This window comes from Solanum verrucosum, unplaced genomic scaffold, assembly GCF_900185275.1.
Source record: "Solanum verrucosum unplaced genomic scaffold, falcon-dt-bn FXZP01000103.1, whole genome shotgun sequence".
Taxonomy (NCBI): Eukaryota; Viridiplantae; Streptophyta; class Magnoliopsida; order Solanales; family Solanaceae; genus Solanum; species Solanum verrucosum.
Window position 1 is genome coordinate 9,128,898 of NW_026020048.1, and position 18,725 is coordinate 9,147,622.

Here is an 18,725-nt window from a genome sequence, read left to right on the forward strand (position 1 = left end):
AGTTATCGCTAATTTAAAAATGAAATTAATAATTCACACATAATATAAGATAAGAGTGTTTCAAATACTTCTTTTATTTTCTTATATTTTTAGAATAGACTAATCACTAATGTAAGAAAATTGTGACATAAAAGGTTAGAGAAATAGACAAGGGACCCAGCCAGTTACTGATCTAGATTATTTGCCAGACTTTTCTGCCTTCACGTGGGAGGCTTGACCAGTCAAATTTTCGGGAAAGCACTACTAAAAGTCTAAATTATAACGCTTGAAACGTGAGCGCGAAATTTCGGTTGGTTTGAGAAGGAGCAAAAACAGTCCTCTTTTCTTATCTCCATTGTTTTTAACTACTTCTAGGGTTTCAATCTTCTCCGGTGGCCGCCATGGAAGAAGTTCGGTCTACCACAGCTTGGGTCGCTACTCACTCCTCTCATGTTACCGTTGATTTCACAGGTCCCTCAGCACTCTCTCCGTGTTTTCCATTACGTTACTCCAATGCATTTCCGTTCTACATTAAATTAATTTTGTTTTAATCTCAAATTAGTTAGAGTCCGTTATATGAATCCTCCGTATCCGTTACGTTTATTCCAGAATGGCGTGTATGCTCTGTTTTCTTATTCAGATTCACGCTAATGGTAGTTCAAAGTGGTTTGTATTTGATATAAGGTTACATTTTGGTATGTGTTATGTTCAGGCATTGAGAAGGTCGCTGAAAATATGAAGAACTCACTACCAAAAGTAGAGTGGGATTTTGAAGGGATTCACTATTTTGATAATGGTCCACTTACTGTTCAGTATTTGCTGGTGTTGGATACATTGAATTTCTGTTTCTGGCCAGGTACTTTAATAAGTTTACCATTAAGGAAGCAGTAAACAGCCTTGTAAATTATTCAGATGCTAAACTTGTGAAATTGTTTTTAACATTATTTGTCTTTAAGCAATATTTCTTATAAATGACTGACTTAAGTGCTGAGAAACTTCAGTGTTGTACTTAGGCAAAATGTCTGCAGTATCTTCTAACTCTTTATCCTTGAACTTGCACATTTATGTTGATCAAGAAAGTTTGTAGTACAGAACCCTATTCACGATGCTTGATACTGGGGCTTCATTAAAGGTTCTTATAGCTGTTTTTATTTCAGTTGTTTGAATATATGCTCTGGTGTATTGACGTTATACTTGCATCTAAGTGCAGACGAGGAGATGAGTTATGATCATCTGGCATCTGGATTAAAGGTTACTCTTGAAAGTGACAAATCTGCATTTGATGCTGATCGTCTACAGAAATATAGTGGTAAGCAGGTTTCTTTGAGACTATGCCTCTTGGGTTCTTTTTTACTTTGCCAACTCCACCCATCGCATGAGGAAAGCCTTCTAGTAGTGGCATGAGACTCTTGGTGTCCACTGATGCACTCGGGGGTTATGTATAGGATGTTCACTGAACAATCTCTCAGATTGTATACAAAGGTGGTCCCTTAAGAATGCGAATGAGATTCACTCTTTCTTTTGCATACCTAAGTTATAATACTAATCCCTTTCAATCCAACTAACTACAATCTTAGGGGAATGCCTTTGCTATCATTAAGTTTAAGGTCCTCACATAACTATTACAAGTGTGGTAATCCAAGATCCAAAACACGTGTTGTCATTTTTTTAGTCTTTTGTTGAAATCTTCTTTCTTGTTGAAGTAGCTCATCATCTAGACAAAAAATATTGTGATAAATCCTAGTTTAAAATCTCTGGAATGACACTCACTCTCTTAAATCTTTAGAATTTAACTCCTATTGCAATTTATTCCACGTCCTCAAGGTTAAATCAGGAGATTGAAAAGGATTATAATTTGATGCAGCAATAGAGACACATAAGATTAATAAAATATAAAAGGGATCATAACTGATGTAGTAGCAATAAAGACTCATAAGATTAATAAACTATTAGAGCCTGAACAGAATAATTTTTTATTTTTTTCTATGTCAAGGGAAACCCGCAGCCGCTACCGTTTGGGTGCGCACAAGGTAAAACCCCCGCTCCTATGCAATAGCTTGCAAACCACACAAGAAAGGTAACCTGCACAAGGAAAGCCCGTTGCAATGCGATCAATCCAGAAGGCAAACCCCTTGCTGTTGCTGGCAAGGGGTTTTGAATTTGAGACCTCCAACATGGAAGTCCCAAGCCCAAACCATTGGGCCACGGGACACCCCAAAGGGTAGCCAGAGCAGAATAATTACCTTGAAAGCATCTTCATTGGTTATGTTTGTGTTCAACAAGTCTTTATGTTAAGCAACTCAAGGTTGTAATCTATATAGTTTGGCAAATGTCTTGAATGTTTTTGAGTTCTGAAATCTTATAACCTTTCCCTGCGTACTTGTTTGAAGATAATCTCATTGCAAACACCGTTTTTTAGGTCCTCAATTAAGGAAAATGTTGAACTGGTCAAGACCATTGCCTTTGGAGGATGAACGGGTGCGCTTATTGCATGAGGTGCACATCTTAATTCTTGATTTGGTGTTCTATGCACTCTTTTAATGCTTTGGCAGGTCATTTTTTTTTTTTTTGCATTTTGTGCATTCTGTGAATGTTCCAGAAGTCGTAATTTGCTGCGACTTAAAATAATGTGATCTCTTAAGCTTGTTAGTGAGCTAATAGCTCTGTGAAATCATTGTTAAGGTTGGGCTTGAGCTTGAGAGGAGCTTTGAGGGAAAGGCATCTAAACTTGTGGAGTCCTGCGACAACTCTGCTGCAAAACTTGTAGCTCTTATGACACGCCACTTCCCCGGTATCGTTGTTTACTATAGTTTTCCTTTTACATGTTAAATTTGATCATTATTTCCAACAATGAGATGTAATAATATGTGTATCTTTGTTTATTTTACTGTTGCAGGCTTCCGTGATCACACGGTGTACAAAGGCCACCAGATTTTCTTGTATAAAAGAGCTCAAATTTTTGCTGCTGATTTGTGGGGTGCATTTAAGGGTGAAGGATACGGTGATTTTGAAGACATAAGCTCAATAACCATATTTGCTGATTATATTGTTCCAGCTGTCCTTCAGCAACTTGGAGTGCTGAGATATCGTTCTTCCCTGGATAATACTATCAAGAAAAATACTGAAATTGTCTCAGGCAGTGAGGAGGAAGTAGAACTCCGAGCCTGCTCTGTTTATGCTGTGGAGAAAATGAAGGAGTTGATCAGTAAAAAGACTGGGAAGCAGGTTGGTCTTGCTCATTGCTATTGTTTTACTGTTCTTTGGTGTTAGATTTGGTGATTCGTAACTTATACTCGGCCAATTTTATAGATAGAATATGCATTTTCTTGCATGTGTAAAGCTTGGTGTCTCTTATTGACAGGGCTGTGAGGAAACATGCAATATTTCATATACTTCACCTAGTACAATTATATCCCGAATTTGCAGATAGATGACTTCATGAAATAGAATAATCTACAATATAGAAAATCATTCTTTTAGCTTTATCAGTTGATCGGCTGATATTAATTGAAATTCTGGCCATCTATAGTGTTGGTGTTAGATATTTGATGCCTACTCTTCGATTTTAAAACATACATAGTCAACTTGTATGTTTGTTTTTTTTTTACTTTCTAATATATAGTTATTACCTATTGGAACAAGAAATCATCAAATGGAAAATATTAGAAAAACAGTAGTAAAAGTGAGCCTTCAAAAGGCAATAGGAAAACAAATTGCAGCTAACATGCCTACTCCAGCTATGGTTAGAATATATAGTTGTTGCTCCAGCTAAGTTTTTTCTTATACATGTTGATGTCTTAAGGTAAAATACACGACAAAATAACAAGGTGATTTACATGTCCAATGGTTAAGGTAAGTTATATATGAGCTGAGATCTATATACCTGATTTCATTGTACAAGCAATAAATAAATAAAGGCTGCTAGTGTGGTTACTGTTAGTCTGACATGTAAGCTGAGTTCCTTGCAAGATATTTGGTAGAATTTTTTCCCTTCTAAAATTTATTAACTTGTTATTCCTGTTCTATGTGTATTCTAAAGTGAGTTCCCAACTTTCTTTGTTTGAATGTCATTTTCATAAAAATGTGACATCTCATTTTGCTATCCAGGTGTTGAGTGTGGAACTGGATCTCTGGTTATGGGCTTTTGGCATACAATGCCCATCTCTTCAACACCATCGGACACTCTCTGTCTATTATTGACTATAGAAATTAAGCTCCATTTCCATTGCAGTCTTGCATACAAATGATGGTTTTGATTTTGGGATTTTGACATTTACATGTCTAGATGTAATAGTACAGAAATTATACAGGATTATTTTCTCATCCTAGTGGTGAATTTTACTTTTTTCAAGGAGTACTGAGGTTGAATATCAGTTATTTAACCTCTTTCAATCTCGTTAGATTTCTGTAAATTGACCTACATACATATTTTATTTTATTTTATGGTAAATGTTGGCTGGAGAAATGCCTCACTTTTTGCTTAATTGGTCCTCTTTGTCCCGTGTTTTCTATTGCCTTTGACTGTTGTCACGATTTTTTTTATGGTGGAGATATTTCAACGAGAATCTTCTTGAAACCTCATTTGATTCATGGACTTCGGAAAATATGTTACTCTTTCCTCTTTTTTTGGGGCCCAAGACATTTATTAACCTTAAAATTCACGAAAGTTGGCAACATTAGGATGAATAGTCCTAGTATGAAGTTTACCGTGTTACGATTCAAAAATTATTTATGGTCTCACTGTTGATACCAAGCTATTACATTTTGAAGAACATGTCTTCATCTTTAGATGTTTAGAAGGCCTAGTTAGGCTTTATGCATCTCAGGTTTGCTTCTTTCAACTTGGTCATATCTTCCTTCAGTAGCTGTACATGCACATCCCCTGCTCAAGAACTAGCATCCATGTTGCAGCTGCTCCCTTGTTGATGGAGCAAAGGATTCTTGGTGATTGGCAGGTTTCCATCATAAGTACATTGCGGAATTCCTGGATTCCTCATAAGTTTTGGCCCAAGGGGCACTTTATTGACGGGCGAATATCCTGCACCAAACAACTGATTCTGTTGGAATAAACCAGAACTTTTCTCTCATGAAAACCAGAAATAGAGGCTGATTTCTTAGAACCAGGTTTAAATAGATATAGATCAATTTCAGTTACATGTATCTATCATTTTTAATTACCCACATAATGTTGTTTCATTTGACACTTGCATGGAATTTCTGTCCTGGTCATGTGATAAACATTGATTTTGATTCTAAGAGGATATAAGATCGTGTCAGACTAAACTGCTTGTTTTATCTTCCATGAATAAGAAATGAGAAAGCTATTTGTATGTGCAGCTTATTTGTCCGATAATCCAATAAGGTATTTAAATAAGCATAGCACAGGAAAAGAAAGCCATCTTAGAAAGAAATTTGGAGGCAACAGAAATGGAATTTCCTAAGTGGTTATGTGATGAGCATTTAACAAAATCTCATCTTCATAGTTATTTGCCCCCAGCACAACAAGATTTAGAAATCAGCAGGAAATGTGTGACTATGACTTACTGATTTAGCTATAGGCTATAAACTGTAGTAGAAAAGATATTTATTTTGCATGTGTGAACTCCAAAGGTATTTAGTAAAAGATGGGACTCCTTGGATACACAATCCTTATTAGTATTATTGTTATTTATTTTTGTTTCAGATTAGGAAACCGGAAAAAACAAATTCATTTCTTGCTAGTTGTTCCGAGAGATGAAGACACATCCAAACTTAGGTATTTCTGAGAAAAGCAGCATAACAGGCCTAGAGATGTGTCGGAATCTTGGTTATCTCCAGAGTTTGTATATGCAGAATATTTCTTTTAAAAGAATGTTGGGCATAAGATTGTACAAGAACATTGACTTTGGTAAGCTCATTGTCTTTGGTTTCTTCCTATATGTGTGTTTCCTACTGACTTCCAGGAGCTTCTTAGAATTGTTCTTGCGGACATTTATTGCCTCTAGCTTAATCTGGTGAAAGATATTATACTGGTTGATCTTTTTCAGATAACTGAACAATTATACCAATTACTTCTTCCATTTGCTTCTCTAGCCCATCTGTCGTCAATAAACTGGGAAACTACTCATGTTTTATCTTTGTCATAGATGGCTTCTCTGAAGTACCTACGTATTCACGTGCTAATTAGTGATACTATGCTATAGATTGTAGTTCTATCTCCTAAAATAGCTTGGATTTCAGTATTGCATAGAATTGTAGTTTGCAATTGCTATCAGAGAGGATATTCCTATAAGATGCCTTGACTTAGTTTGATCTTGCCATGGATTACTCCATGCTTAACAGCCCAGGATCCCAGAAGATATAGCAATTTCAGATATTGGAATCACTAGATGAGGGTTACCTCTATTGGACTTGTAGGTTGCAACTCTTAAATTTATCATAATTGAACCTTGAGAACTTCTAGTACCTGGTCAAAAATAGCAGTTGGAATGGCAAGGGTGGCAACAGCATTGGGAGCATCAACAATTCCTGAAATCCTTCCTTCGCAGGGACAGCATGAAAGTAAAAGATAAACCTGATAGCACCAACATAATGTTCATATTTACTCAAATTTCTTTACTCTCCTGAATGTTAATGTTATCTATTCCCGAGAGTCTTCTGTGCCAAGAAGATTTTCAGGGAGAGATTTTTATTACCTGTTCCTTTGAGTAGCCAAATTTTGAGAGGTAATCAATTGCATTTAGTACTGCACGCTTGTATGCAACACTGGCATCAAGATAGTGTTGTTGTCCACTTTCATCTACACTGATGCCCTCAAACACTAACCACTCTGAGAATCTTGGCTCCATGGGCCCTATCTCAAAAATTGGGTTCACATGTAGTGGTGTGGGTCCCATTGGAGTGAGATATTCTTTCATTCCGTTTCTTAAAATCTCACACCTGTTTACAAGCAAAAATACATAAATCTAAATCTGGTAAAGGTCTATTGTTAGCTTATAAATGCAGAGGTGTAGCGCATAGAAAGAAAGGCACTTCATGCAAAAAGAGTGGTACTTAAGGAGGTCTGTCTTGTGTTCTTGCTAATGAAAATAAAAGCTAATAGCTGGTATTGTTTTTCAGGTTGTACTTCATAGTTCAGGTTCATATATAAAAAAGTTCTAGGATGTTAGAAATAAATAAGATTTAGGAGTATGTAGTTTTTAGTTTGTTTTTTAAATATACATAGCCGAATTACATTATACATTTTTTGGCTTCTTTATAGTTATGCTCCAGCGAGTAATTGATAAAGAATTAGGTGAGCTAAGCATAACTGACTTCCCAACTTGGGTGTTTCCAACATGGTACATATATTTTTTTTAAAAAGGGATGTTGTAATGAAATTCTTCACTAAACCCTGGGAATCAGTTGCTCTATGCAAATACGGATACCTTTGCAACTCTTATAGTATATTTGTGAGTACCTTAAGATAAAGAATATTGATGTAGCATATTAGCAGTGATGTGAAAGAGGGTGGCATAGGGAAATAACACAAAGTTTTAATGGAGCCCAGTTATGAAGTTACTTTATATTAGCCTGTAATGTGCTTGTTGATATAAGGGATTGACTCTGATAACAGTCAATCCCAAGGCAGCAAAAGATTATTTAGTCATGACAATTTAGCACTAAATGAGATGTGGAAAGTACTTGAGCTCTAGGAAGCCACTCATCTCAATTGCCCCACAAAATGATACTTCACCGTCACCTTGAGAAAAATGCATATCACCAGTACTGAGGTTTGCTCCTTCTACAAATACCGGAAGGTATATTTTTGAACCTCTGCTGAGATTTTTTATGTCACAGTTTCCTCCATTTTCACGTCCAGGTATTGTTCTTGCAGCCTCATTGGCAATTCTATTCCAGTCAGGAGTTCCATCTTGAATCTACATTATAATCACGAGTTGTCAAAAAACAATTGTTGTGCTTGGCAGTGAAGTTTGTTTGTTCATTCTCTTTCTCTCTTCAGTTTTTTTAACATATTGCTATGACTCGATCATATTCTGTTTACTGTCTACAATAATGTTAGGATGCAGCTTGTTGATAAGGAATTTGTCTTCTTGTTTTTTTTTATAGAATTTGGTTTAAATTGACAGAATATGCAACTGTTAGGGAATGATAAAGTTGTCAGTGCAAGCCATCATACCTTGCCAAGAATGCACCCTTTTGTTGAAGGTAGGTTAGCCAATGGTCTAGAATGCAAGACCTCACATAATTTGAGAGACTGGGGACCAGTTTCTTCGAGCTTTCTTTCCCTCTCATTCCATATATTGAGTAGTTCTTTTGAAGGCGCTGTTCCAATTATTCCAGGATGAACTAAACCAGGAAATCTTACACCTGTTTGTGAGATTTTCAGTAGATCTTATCAGGATTTGATACGTATATATGTCTAGGATATATTAGGAGAAGATATGCAGCTTTACCTGGTATATGAGGTGAGTAGGCATATATGCCTTCGAAATACCAAATAGCTTTAGTTGCACGGGGAAAATGGTCTGTTAGAAATCCTCCACCGTTCTCTCTGTCGAATATTGCTGTAAAACCCCATTCATCTCCAGGGAAAGGCCCTAAGTTGCATATTTCAACAGCAAGGAGGTCACCTGGTTCAGCAGGATTTCCATCTGTGTCAACTACTCTTATTGGCCCACTGAGATAATGGACCTGCATAGGAGAGTTATATGATTCAGCCTGAAGTGATTTCTAACATCTTATGACTTAGGTGTTGGTTAGATTCACTGGATTTGTTAGTTTATGCACACTTACAGTGGATAGATCAACAGTTTTTACATCAATTGCAGAGTTATTATCTTGGATAGCGCCTGCTGTCCAATCAACCATCTCAATTCGGAACATCTCCCCTGTTTTAATCTCAGTTACAGGAGGTATCTCTGGGTGCCAACGGTTGTGGAGTGGCAACTTTTGTTCCCATGGCTTCTTCTTTAGGTCTATGGGGATTACTAGTCTTGGAGTTGGAGGAGCCATAGTGTGACTTGGTGTTCTGTGAATCACTGAGCATGTTTACTTCCATTACATGGTACTCTAAGGGAAGCAGCTGACAAGGTTCCTAGCTGAGTGGGACAAGTTGCTAGCTGACAAATGGGAGTCACATCTCAGTAATGGTCACGGTTTGTCTTCTTGAAAATGACAAGATATTGGAGTATTGGGCATTTGGACTATGGGTCAGACTTGACATTAGTTCAATTGCTAAGGAATTATATTCAACTTGGAAAACTCCGCAACACTAGTAAGAAGAGTGACCAAAGTATTCATGATATATAAAGTAATTTTGCCTGAGGCAAGAAAAGCTTAATCTTCGTGTGAAACCAACTAGCTCAACCCAACCCATTAAAACTAGAGCAAGATATAACTCTTTCTAGCCTCAATAGCAGCTTCTCTTAAACCTTGAACCTTCTATAGTTTACATGCTACGCCTTATCTATTGAATTTTTTATTTTATTTTTGGCTATTGGTGGGAATCCTAAGATAATCTTTCTTTTTATTCAGGATTGAACTTTGACTGGTTGAACCATTTTCTTTCACAAAACTTGTACAAGTTCGGAAGAGGGGGTTCAGTTCAATAGAAGTAATAAATGTCGAACACATAGAGATAAGAGAGTGCTGTGAAGAACTCACAACAGACTGATTGTCCTCGGCAGTATAGTCTTCCGCCTCCACTAAAATCTACCATCTCAACCCTGAACACCTCCCCAACTCGCACCTCTAATACCGGAGGTATCTCTAGGTGCCACCGGTTGTGAAGAGGTGAATTTTGTTCAAATGGCTTCTTCTTTAAATCTACCTGCACTAGTAACCTTGGACCTATTGAATTCATACCCCTTTTTTTTTCTATGCAGAGCAGAGGTGGAATTAGAGAGAGATCAAATAGGCCCTAGCTAGATTCTCAAGAAAATCCCTTCTTTAAGCTTTCTTATTCACTTTTTAGTGCATAACTTATTCTTTCACCTATGTTGGTTAGGATTTCCCTCCAATTGGACTGTCCTTTCAACACTTTCTCTTCCAAAGAGGCAAAATCAGAACAAATCAAGTCTTGTTTGCAGCAGACAGATAAAGGCTACCTTAATCCGTCTGCAAGCAACATTAGCCACTCATCAGGGAATAATGCAAAAAGTTTTATCGTGTTAACTAGATTAAGTTTTGGTGTGATGACTTGATTTAACCTTTCATTTGTCTTTAGTGATTTATGAGAATACACATTAATCTTGGAATACCTGTTGTTTAGGATTAACAGAGATACAGCAGTTACATTCTCCATGAAACAGAGCCAAAAAAAAAAAGGTGTCAAGTATCATCATTTTGAGGACAGAAAAAATGGTCCTAAAGCTAATCCTATCCCTAATTGCCTTTTGTAGAGGACCCCACAAATAAAAAATCTATAGGATTTGCCAATATCTTTTGATGGCTTCATTTCACTGCAAGTGCTTGGTTTTTTGTCTGCCCACAAGGATGATGGTACCTCAACGGCTGAACGTAGTCTTCTAGTACTTATCTCAGAGAATACTTTTCTACATATCACATATGTGGTTGCAATATCTTCACCATGTTCCTTAGTTTGATTATTAATTGCATCCTGATTGGAACATCTTCTCTTGAAAAGTGTTGGATACTTTCTACCCAGGCGATTTTTCGACCACAATTTATTATGTACCCTCGTATCAATTAGGTGAACTTCATACAAAAATTAGGTACTTACTAAAATTAGTCTTCTAGTCACACTAGCGGCCCATCAAAGCTCCAAAACTAGTAAGGGCACTCTTGCTCGAACAAATATTAAGTTATGCCAAAGCTGGAAATTTTTGGACTTTTATAAACTTTAGTGATTCCTGTTTCTGTAGATTAAGGTTATATGTATCCGCTTGAAATTTAACTTTTTCAACAAGTTGCAACAGTGTTCATCAACTACGCATGTCCAGCAATTGGAAATCATTCCAAAAATAGGTGATTCCTTCTTTCTAATCAGCTGGGAGATTTGCGTTTGCGAAATCGACTCTCTGATATGCTTGATGTCAATTTGCACTATATCCTTTTCCCTCCAAGGAGAATTAACTTATATACACTCACCCAACTGCTTAAACTAAAAATAGTTAGTGGGTGTGAAATATGTGTAGTAATAGTAAAACATGAATCCGGCCAGCTATTATTGTAAAGATCCCAATTAAAAAGAAACAAGACTGTAGGTTACACAGACTTCCTTAATTACTAACATAGAAACAATAAGACATTTAATTAACTTGTTATATACATATAACCTTAAAATTAACCCGGTTTCTGAAAAAAATGTCCATAAAGAGAGTATCTCTGAGAAACCCAAAGATAGAGGTGATGAAAAAGGGATGGGCCGAGGCAGCAGCATATGTGAACCATGTGATAATGTTTTGTTAAAAATTGTACAGTCAAGCATATTTGTATTTGTGATTATCAACATTTATGTATACATAGAAATTTCAGCAATGTCCCCTCAGAATTCTTTTTATAAAATAGGAGAATTAATCTAAATAGTCATCCACCCAACTGATTAAACTAAAAATAGTTGATAGATGTATAATTTGTGTATGATCGTATATAAAGAATGTATAATTTGTGTATGATCGTATATAAAGAATGTATAATTTATGTATACCAACTAGAAAAGTAACAATGATCTATCCAGTTATTCGTGTAAAGATTCTTAAGAAACAAGAAGATCCACTGTTTAAATTTGATTAGATTGTTAGGTGCTGTTTTCATACCACAGCCTTTTTTCTCATTGATTCTTAAATCTTTTGCTTTTCTCATAACAAATCGCATCAGCGTCCAAGTTATTATAACTCAAAATATTATGATAAAGCAAGCTAACATATCTTCTTTTCAAAATCTAGTATTCTATCTTTCAAGAAACTAAAGCCGTCTATAGATATCATAGAAAATTTTAACTCTTTTTTAGATTATATATTTCACATTTTAAAGAGTGTTATTCGTACGGTAGATCCTTTGAATAATACAAAGACTAAAGTGAAAAATAAATGTGCTATTTTTAGTTAATCAGAATCATTTTGCGTCCACTTAAGATTTTTCTCTGTTGCAACTCCCTTCTTTGCACCATTATATTGTTACCTCAAAATTTAAAATACATGTCTAAGTGAATACAATCGCAAAGATGTATATATAGTAAGGTCCGTATTGAGAAACTAGAAATGTTATTTACTATTAAATTTTTTCATTAGATAATTACCCAGGTTTCCTTTTTGTTTCCTACTAAACACATTTTATTCGAGTTAGACAAAAACCATGCAAACTTGTCCCAACCTAATCATTAAAAAGATGATATCACCTATTTGGCTACACTTTTTTTCTTCTTACAATTAATTAAGGGGAGCCTAGTGAAATCATTTCATCAGCAGACGAAATTAACCTTATCCACTCGTTTGCATAAAATGAGTACTTCCCTCTGTCCCAACACTCTTTTAGTCCATTTCAAACAAAATATCATTTTCTACCATTCAAAACAATTTAGCTTTAAAATTTCTCATTTATCCATGATAAAATTATTTTCAACCATACTAATAATTTTTTAGATTATAAATTTCAAAAGTTTCCGTTTTAGAGGGTATTTGGATTGGCTTAAAAGCTGGTCAAACATATTTTTAAGTCAATTTTTTACTTCTGGAAGTGTTTGTCAAATATACTAAATAACTTAAAATAAGTTAGGATGTGTTTAACAAGGTCAAAATGACTTAAAATAAATCAAAAATCTAAAGTAGGTCTCCCCTTACTTATTATTTTTTGACTTAAAAGTCATTTCAGTTTGATTTTTTTATTTTTGACTTAAAAATTATTTTTTAAAACCAATTCAAACGGACTCTTACACTTTAGTCTTTGATAACTATTACAAAAATAGTCTTTTGATTGTCCCCACCAATGCCCATATGGTGTGTCCTCAATGGATCAAATGAATTCTCATTAACCTTTGGCCACTTGCTTATCTATTTGGTTCTTTTTTTTTCTTTCTTTTTGTGATTGAAGAGGAGTTGTCCCTACAACCTATGATTCATCGACATGTTTATTTGCTAAAAATATATAGAAATTGGTTGCATACCAATAGTATAATTGAGTACTCTTATGGAAAAATTAAAATAATGAAAACGATAGGTTATCATATCAACATCCCCAAAAGCAGTGATATAAGAAAAAAGGAAAAGAAAATAAAAAATAAAAATCCAACGGTTGATAGACAGCCATCCGCGGAGACCCGGAGCCGCTTTCGCCCCCCAATACTTTTGGAATCTAACACAACCACACAAACCCCAAACTTGACTCTAGTTAACTTTAGTCTGAAAAAAATTTGAAGTAGTTCATTTAAAAGAAAAAGATTAAGCAAGATAATGCAATTTTCTTGTATTATTGGTGTGAGTTAATATGTTATTAGCAAGTTGTACTTTGTAGTTATTAGATATAATTATTATGGCAAGTTACATATATTATCTCTAATAATATAAAAATTCTTTAAATTAATATTCCTTATTTAAAGCAGATAAATAAAAATAATTTATCTTATATTTAAGATAATAAAAGTCACATGGTAAGAATGTAGCTTATGTTTTAACGATGCTTACCTAAGATATATATTATTTGAATGGTTATAATTTTTTTTTTATACGGGCAATATATAACACTTAAATTTCAATCATGTAGAGCGTTTAAGTTCTAAGCATTAATAGTGCAAAACAAATCTGAATTTAAGTTTTATACATAGTTAATATGTGTTTTACATTATTGGCTCATTCAAAAATAAAAAATTAGTAACCCCCTTAAAATGTGGGATTTTTAATGTAAAAAAGAAGACAAATATTGTACTTGTTAGTACAACATATAATGATATAAATTAAGTGATTATTTTCAGTAATAGTGTAAGGAGACTCAAAAATATAAATACGATAGGTTATATTAATGATGTAAAAAATGTCGAAGTTAAGTCTTAATTTTAAAGTCACTTACATAACTTCCATGATTAAGAAATTTGAAATTAAGAAAGAAAAAACTTGAAGCCGACTCTTTCTCTCTCAACCTCATTGTTTATATATAGGCACATTTCATTCTCTTTTCCCTTGCCTATTACTACTATCCAAGTTTCTATTTCTTGCTGCAAAAGTATATTGCTATCCTTTTGATCTTTCTTCATGCTCCGGTAATCATTAAATATATATATATATACAAAACGGAAAAATGAGTTGTAATGGTTGTCGAGTCCTTCGAAAAGGATGCAGTGATAACTGTATTCTGAGACCTTGTTTGCAATGGATCGAAACACCTGAAGCACAAGGACACGCTACTGTATTTGTAGCTAAGTTTTTTGGCCGTGCTGGACTTATGTCTTTCATTTCCGCCGTTCCAGAAAACCAACGGCCTGGTATAGTCTACCTGCAACTCTCTTGTTGATTAATTTGTTCAATTTATTTTTTTTGTTTATAAACTGATGATTTTTGTGTATTTGCTTGCAGCTTTGTTTCAGTCCTTATTATACGAAGCTGCTGGGAGAACAGTAAACCCAGTGAACGGCGCTGTCGGTTTATTATGGACGGGAAATTGGCACGTCTGTCAAGCGGCGGTGGAAACCGTCCTCCGCGGCGGCGCGTTACGGCCGATCTCCGAATTTCTCGGCGCGTCGGTAGAGATTGATGAGGTGTCTGATTGCACCGATGTATTTAAGCTTCAGGATCCAAGGAAGATGCAAAAACGACGTCGTTTCCCTGAGGAAACTTCAATGTTGGCGGATCTCGATCTCAGTTTAACACCAGGTTTTAATCAGAAAGTGTATAATAGCCACCCTTTGCCGGAGAATCATCGGCGACCTGGAACACCGTCGATGAATTCAGAAGAATCTGGAACAACTACTTGTTTTGAGAGTACTGCTGTCATTGGAGAAGAACCCAAATTACTCAGCTTGTTCAATTAGTTTGTACTAATATTTTCCTTTTTTCTTTTTACTATGGGGAAGGGTTTTTCCCGGAAGTAAATTCCGGAGAGTTTTTGTAAATCATTGGCACTGGATTTCCCTCCTTTCAAACTTGTTTATTAGGAACAGTAGAAAGGAGGGGAAAGTGAAAGTTTGTCCGATGATTCCTTCCTCCTTTTGTTATTTTCTCCTTTTTGTTTTTGTTCTCATGTTCCATAACGACTCTTATGAATAAACTGATTGTTAATCTTCCTTCACTAGATTTTAGTTCATACTTCACTAGTATAAATTTTAGATCTATCATTGATAACCGAATTACGTCTCAAGATAAATGATAAGGAGAAAGATGCTTTGATCATCTTTTTATGGTTAATAAGAGGTGTTACCAAAGTCCTCAATTAGATAAGATTTTGGACTTAAATACCATTTAGTCACCACCATCATATTCTCAGGTCATCCTAAAAATGTGTTTTATTAGGCCAAAGCTGACAAGGTAAAAGGTTGTGATCATTGAAATGCTAATTAGGATAAGAATTTTAAGAGAGAATAAAAAGAGTTCCAAATAGGTAGGGGGAAAGAGTCAACACAACATAATTGACTTACCCACGTACTCTATATAGGAGAGGTAGATATATCCAAGAAGAAGTAGGTCGAACATTTGTATATTTTGATTGGAGGAATCCGTAGTTATCCAAAGTTGAGGTAAGCAAAACATTAGAAATGGAAATGGAGTTATTATTGTAAATGAAAGGGACAAGCAAGTGGGTATGTTATTGTGGACCTGCAAATGGACAAAAGGGGTTGGATTTTGCGAATCCAAGAGAGAGAGAGAGGCGGCTTTTGGAGAGCGTTAAGAGGCGTAGTACTAATACTACTATTCTATTCTAAGAAGTAATCCGTATTTTTTATTTCTTACTTTATCATTAATTTAATATTTTAATTTTTTTTTGAAAATTAGATGAAAATATTGTATATTATAACTTTATTATATTAATATGATAAAAAATATTAATCGTTTGGTTGTCGAAAATAAAATATGATTAAGTAAGAAAAACTAAGCGAGTATACAACTACTTACATGAGATATGAGATTGGGAAAGAAGAATCAAATATGAAGTACATTGTACTTTGTCTAATAATATATTATTTGTTCATTATTGAGTTCACACTATTTAAGAAGCTATAAATAATAGGGTAATTTACTATATCACTTTTTGAATATAATAAATATAATATCATTAAAAATATAATAAAGAAATAATTATAATTAATGAAAAGGATAAATTAAAAACTAAATATAAAATTATCCATTAATTCCATAAAATAGACTAAGTATTGTTTGGACATAGTGAGTATATATGTATGTGTGTTTCTCCGTAAGAGTAACAAACAAGAATGACTACCAAGGGAGCGTAGAGGCAAATCTACAATTCAAATGAAAATTACAAATTTAATAAAAGAATTTCTAAGGTCAGTACTAAGAAAAACGTTGTAATGAACTATAAAATAAAATCTCTCCTAATCACAATTCAATAGTGTGATCGAAATTTTTATTTTATATTAAAAATATTATTTAATATAAAAATTATTTCTCTTTATTTAGTTTAAAATTAAGAAGAGTAAAAAAGTGAGACATGGGCCGGGAAGAAAGGAAGCAAGAAATTTGCAGTTTGTTAGTGTCTTTATCAATGAAGGAGTACGGTCTGTGTCAGCCTCGTGTTGGCATTGTCCCTTTTCTTTTTCCTTTGTCTTTCTTTCTCTTAATTTAATTTAGTCATAAGATTTAAGGTACGGTACATGTTTTTTTTTTTAATCATAGTATCTTAAGCTCGTTTGTGTGACTTAGTAAGTAAAATATTTATAGCTGAGTGATTTTCCGTAAGTTTATAATTAAGTAACTTTTGAGTTAAATCAAACTTATATGACTTTTTATATTCGTAGTTGAATGACCATTTGAGATAGTATCTCGTGAAAATGGGATACACCAATTTTTCATTTCTCATTCTCCATCCGTCCGTTCCAGTTCTGAGGGGTTTAAGACGTTTGTGTCCATGAAACCATATTGTGCCTGCGGCTTATTATAAAAGATCTTTATATAGTAAGTAAATAATTATTTTAGAAATTTGAGTGGTGTACCTCAAACCAAGGAATTTTAATGCCGTGTGTAAATTATGAGCTAGGAAACTTAATTATAAATGGTATAATTTACATAAATTTCATAGTGTAAAGTGCAAATTATAGTTTATTCCTATTTTTTTTATGCCAAATAACTTAGGTACAATACATCATGATCAATTAATTAAAGGACGTATATAACACCCAATGCACACATCATAGATAGGCCTAATCTCTGTTAAGTACTATTATAAAAAAAATTAAAAAACGTTGGAGAAATCTCATACGTAGCTGTTTATTGAAAAAGAAGATTATGTATATAATACTAATATTGAAAAAAAGGAAGGGGGAGGTTCATGAATCAGAAGACTTTAGTAGTGTTATACAAAGCAAGCAGCCTGCGCCTCGCCGCAGTTGCAAAATTCAGTGGTCCCACTAAGCATAATTCTTGGGCTATGTTCTAATTCATGCTTCTCCAAGCATCCAAGCAAAATCGTGATTCAATAGCATCGGTAGATATTCGATAGAGTATATAAGAATAATATTAAATAAAAATATATTAAAATTAGTTATTATTTTATTTGATATTTTTTTCGTCTCATTTTATATGTCATCATTTTCTATAAATAGCTAGATCATAATACTTGTCATTTTATAAAATTTATGTATAAATTACCATATTTTACCTATTATATCCTTGATAGAGTAGTTAATTAATTTTGAAAATGTATTCATCATTTATTATAAAGTTGACTTAAGAAAACATTAAATAAGGGTAGAAGGATAAAGTTACATAATTTCATAATGCAAGTGCAAAGTAAAAATGTGACATATAAAATGAGACGGAGGGAGTATATTAATCATAATTATGTGTTTGATCATATGTATAATTATTCATATATTAATAGAATTTATTATTAAATTTACATAAAGTACTAGTAATTAAATTTAAAATTAATAAAATAAATCTTCAATAAATACGGTACTTCTTGTGGAGAATGTTAAGTTAACATGGACTTCTTCAATAATAAATATACTGTAAATTACAGCAACAAAGGTATATATAAAAGGAATCCTATCTCTAAATTAATTAATTAATTCATAATAGACATTTATGCATGCTACTCGCCGTTTCTCACGATTAATGAGTGAGGATTCTTCCTACTTAGTGGGGAGTTTTCTTCACGAATGATGATTATTCAACTTACACAAAACTAAAGTAGAGTTTTTGTTATAACTTTTTTCTTAGTATATATTATTGAGCAATTCTTTTGATTACAAGAAATAGTTTAATGAGTAGCAATATGAATTTTTTTTGAATGATTATCGAAGTGGTTGACCAAGTCATGTCCCTAGTAACCCAATGTGTGTTTTGTGAGTATAATTTTAGCATATATAGTACATTAAATTTATATAATATAGTTTGAACTTTGAAGCTTTGGCATGATACTTCCATCCCTAGCTCCTATCTCATGATCGTTTCCACCAACCAAGTGTTGAAAATATTTATATTTTAAAAGTTTTATTTTATTATCATTGGTCAATATGTTACTTTGTGGCCAAGGATAATATTTGATTTGGCAAGTCCATGTGATGGTATATGGCTCTTCATATGAAGTGACATGGTTGTCACATGCTGCTCTCAAATTGTATCCAAAGCCTCACCTTT

The 18,725-nt window shown here is 34.0% G+C and overlaps 3 protein-coding genes across 3 annotated transcripts; 2 read left to right on the top strand and 1 right to left on the bottom strand.

The window, feature by feature from the left end:
• The first annotated feature begins 266 nt into the window (after positions 1-266).
• LOC125822944 (uncharacterized) lies at positions 267-4,459 on the top strand. Its single transcript, XM_049502405.1, has 7 exons — positions 267-450; positions 692-835; positions 1,190-1,288; positions 2,399-2,475; positions 2,662-2,770; positions 2,876-3,204; positions 4,087-4,459. The coding sequence occupies exons 1-7, from the start codon at positions 381-383 to the stop codon at positions 4,177-4,179; spliced, it is 921 nt and encodes a 306-aa protein (XP_049358362.1). The 5' UTR covers positions 267-380; the 3' UTR covers positions 4,180-4,459.
• A 219-nt stretch (positions 4,460-4,678) lies between these two features.
• LOC125822933 (uncharacterized) lies at positions 4,679-8,996 on the bottom strand. The gene is given in 8 exon segments (XM_049502394.1): positions 4,679-5,005; positions 5,008-5,017; positions 6,425-6,532; positions 6,654-6,897; positions 7,642-7,877; positions 8,138-8,328; positions 8,415-8,652; positions 8,755-8,996. Coding segments are annotated over 8 exon segments (1,386 nt in total). The 5' UTR covers positions 8,974-8,996; the 3' UTR covers positions 4,679-4,865.
• A 5,032-nt stretch (positions 8,997-14,028) lies between these two features.
• LOC125822951 (LOB domain-containing protein 37) lies at positions 14,029-15,192 on the top strand. Its single transcript, XM_049502411.1, has 2 exons — positions 14,029-14,395; positions 14,487-15,192. The coding sequence occupies exons 1-2, from the start codon at positions 14,212-14,214 to the stop codon at positions 14,939-14,941; spliced, it is 639 nt and encodes a 212-aa protein (XP_049358368.1). The 5' UTR covers positions 14,029-14,211; the 3' UTR covers positions 14,942-15,192.
• Positions 15,193-18,725: the final 3,533 nt, after the last annotated feature.

Excerpts from the sequence above, each read along its gene's own strand:
- LOC125822951 (XM_049502411.1), top strand. The coding sequence starts at position 14,212 with ATGAGTTGTAATGGTTGTCGAGTCCTTCGAAAAGGATGCAGTGATAAC. Across the intron at positions 14,396-14,486 it reads TCCAGAAAACCAACGGCCTG|CTTTGTTTCAGTCCTTATTA; the intron begins GTATAGTCTACC and ends ATTTGCTTGCAG.
- LOC125822944 (XM_049502405.1), top strand. The coding sequence starts at position 381 with ATGGAAGAAGTTCGGTCTACCACAGCTTGGGTCGCTACTCACTCCTCT. Across the intron at positions 2,476-2,661 it reads GGGTGCGCTTATTGCATGAG|GTTGGGCTTGAGCTTGAGAG; the intron begins GTGCACATCTTA and ends ATCATTGTTAAG. Across the intron at positions 2,771-2,875 it reads TATGACACGCCACTTCCCCG|GCTTCCGTGATCACACGGTG; the intron begins GTATCGTTGTTT and ends TTACTGTTGCAG.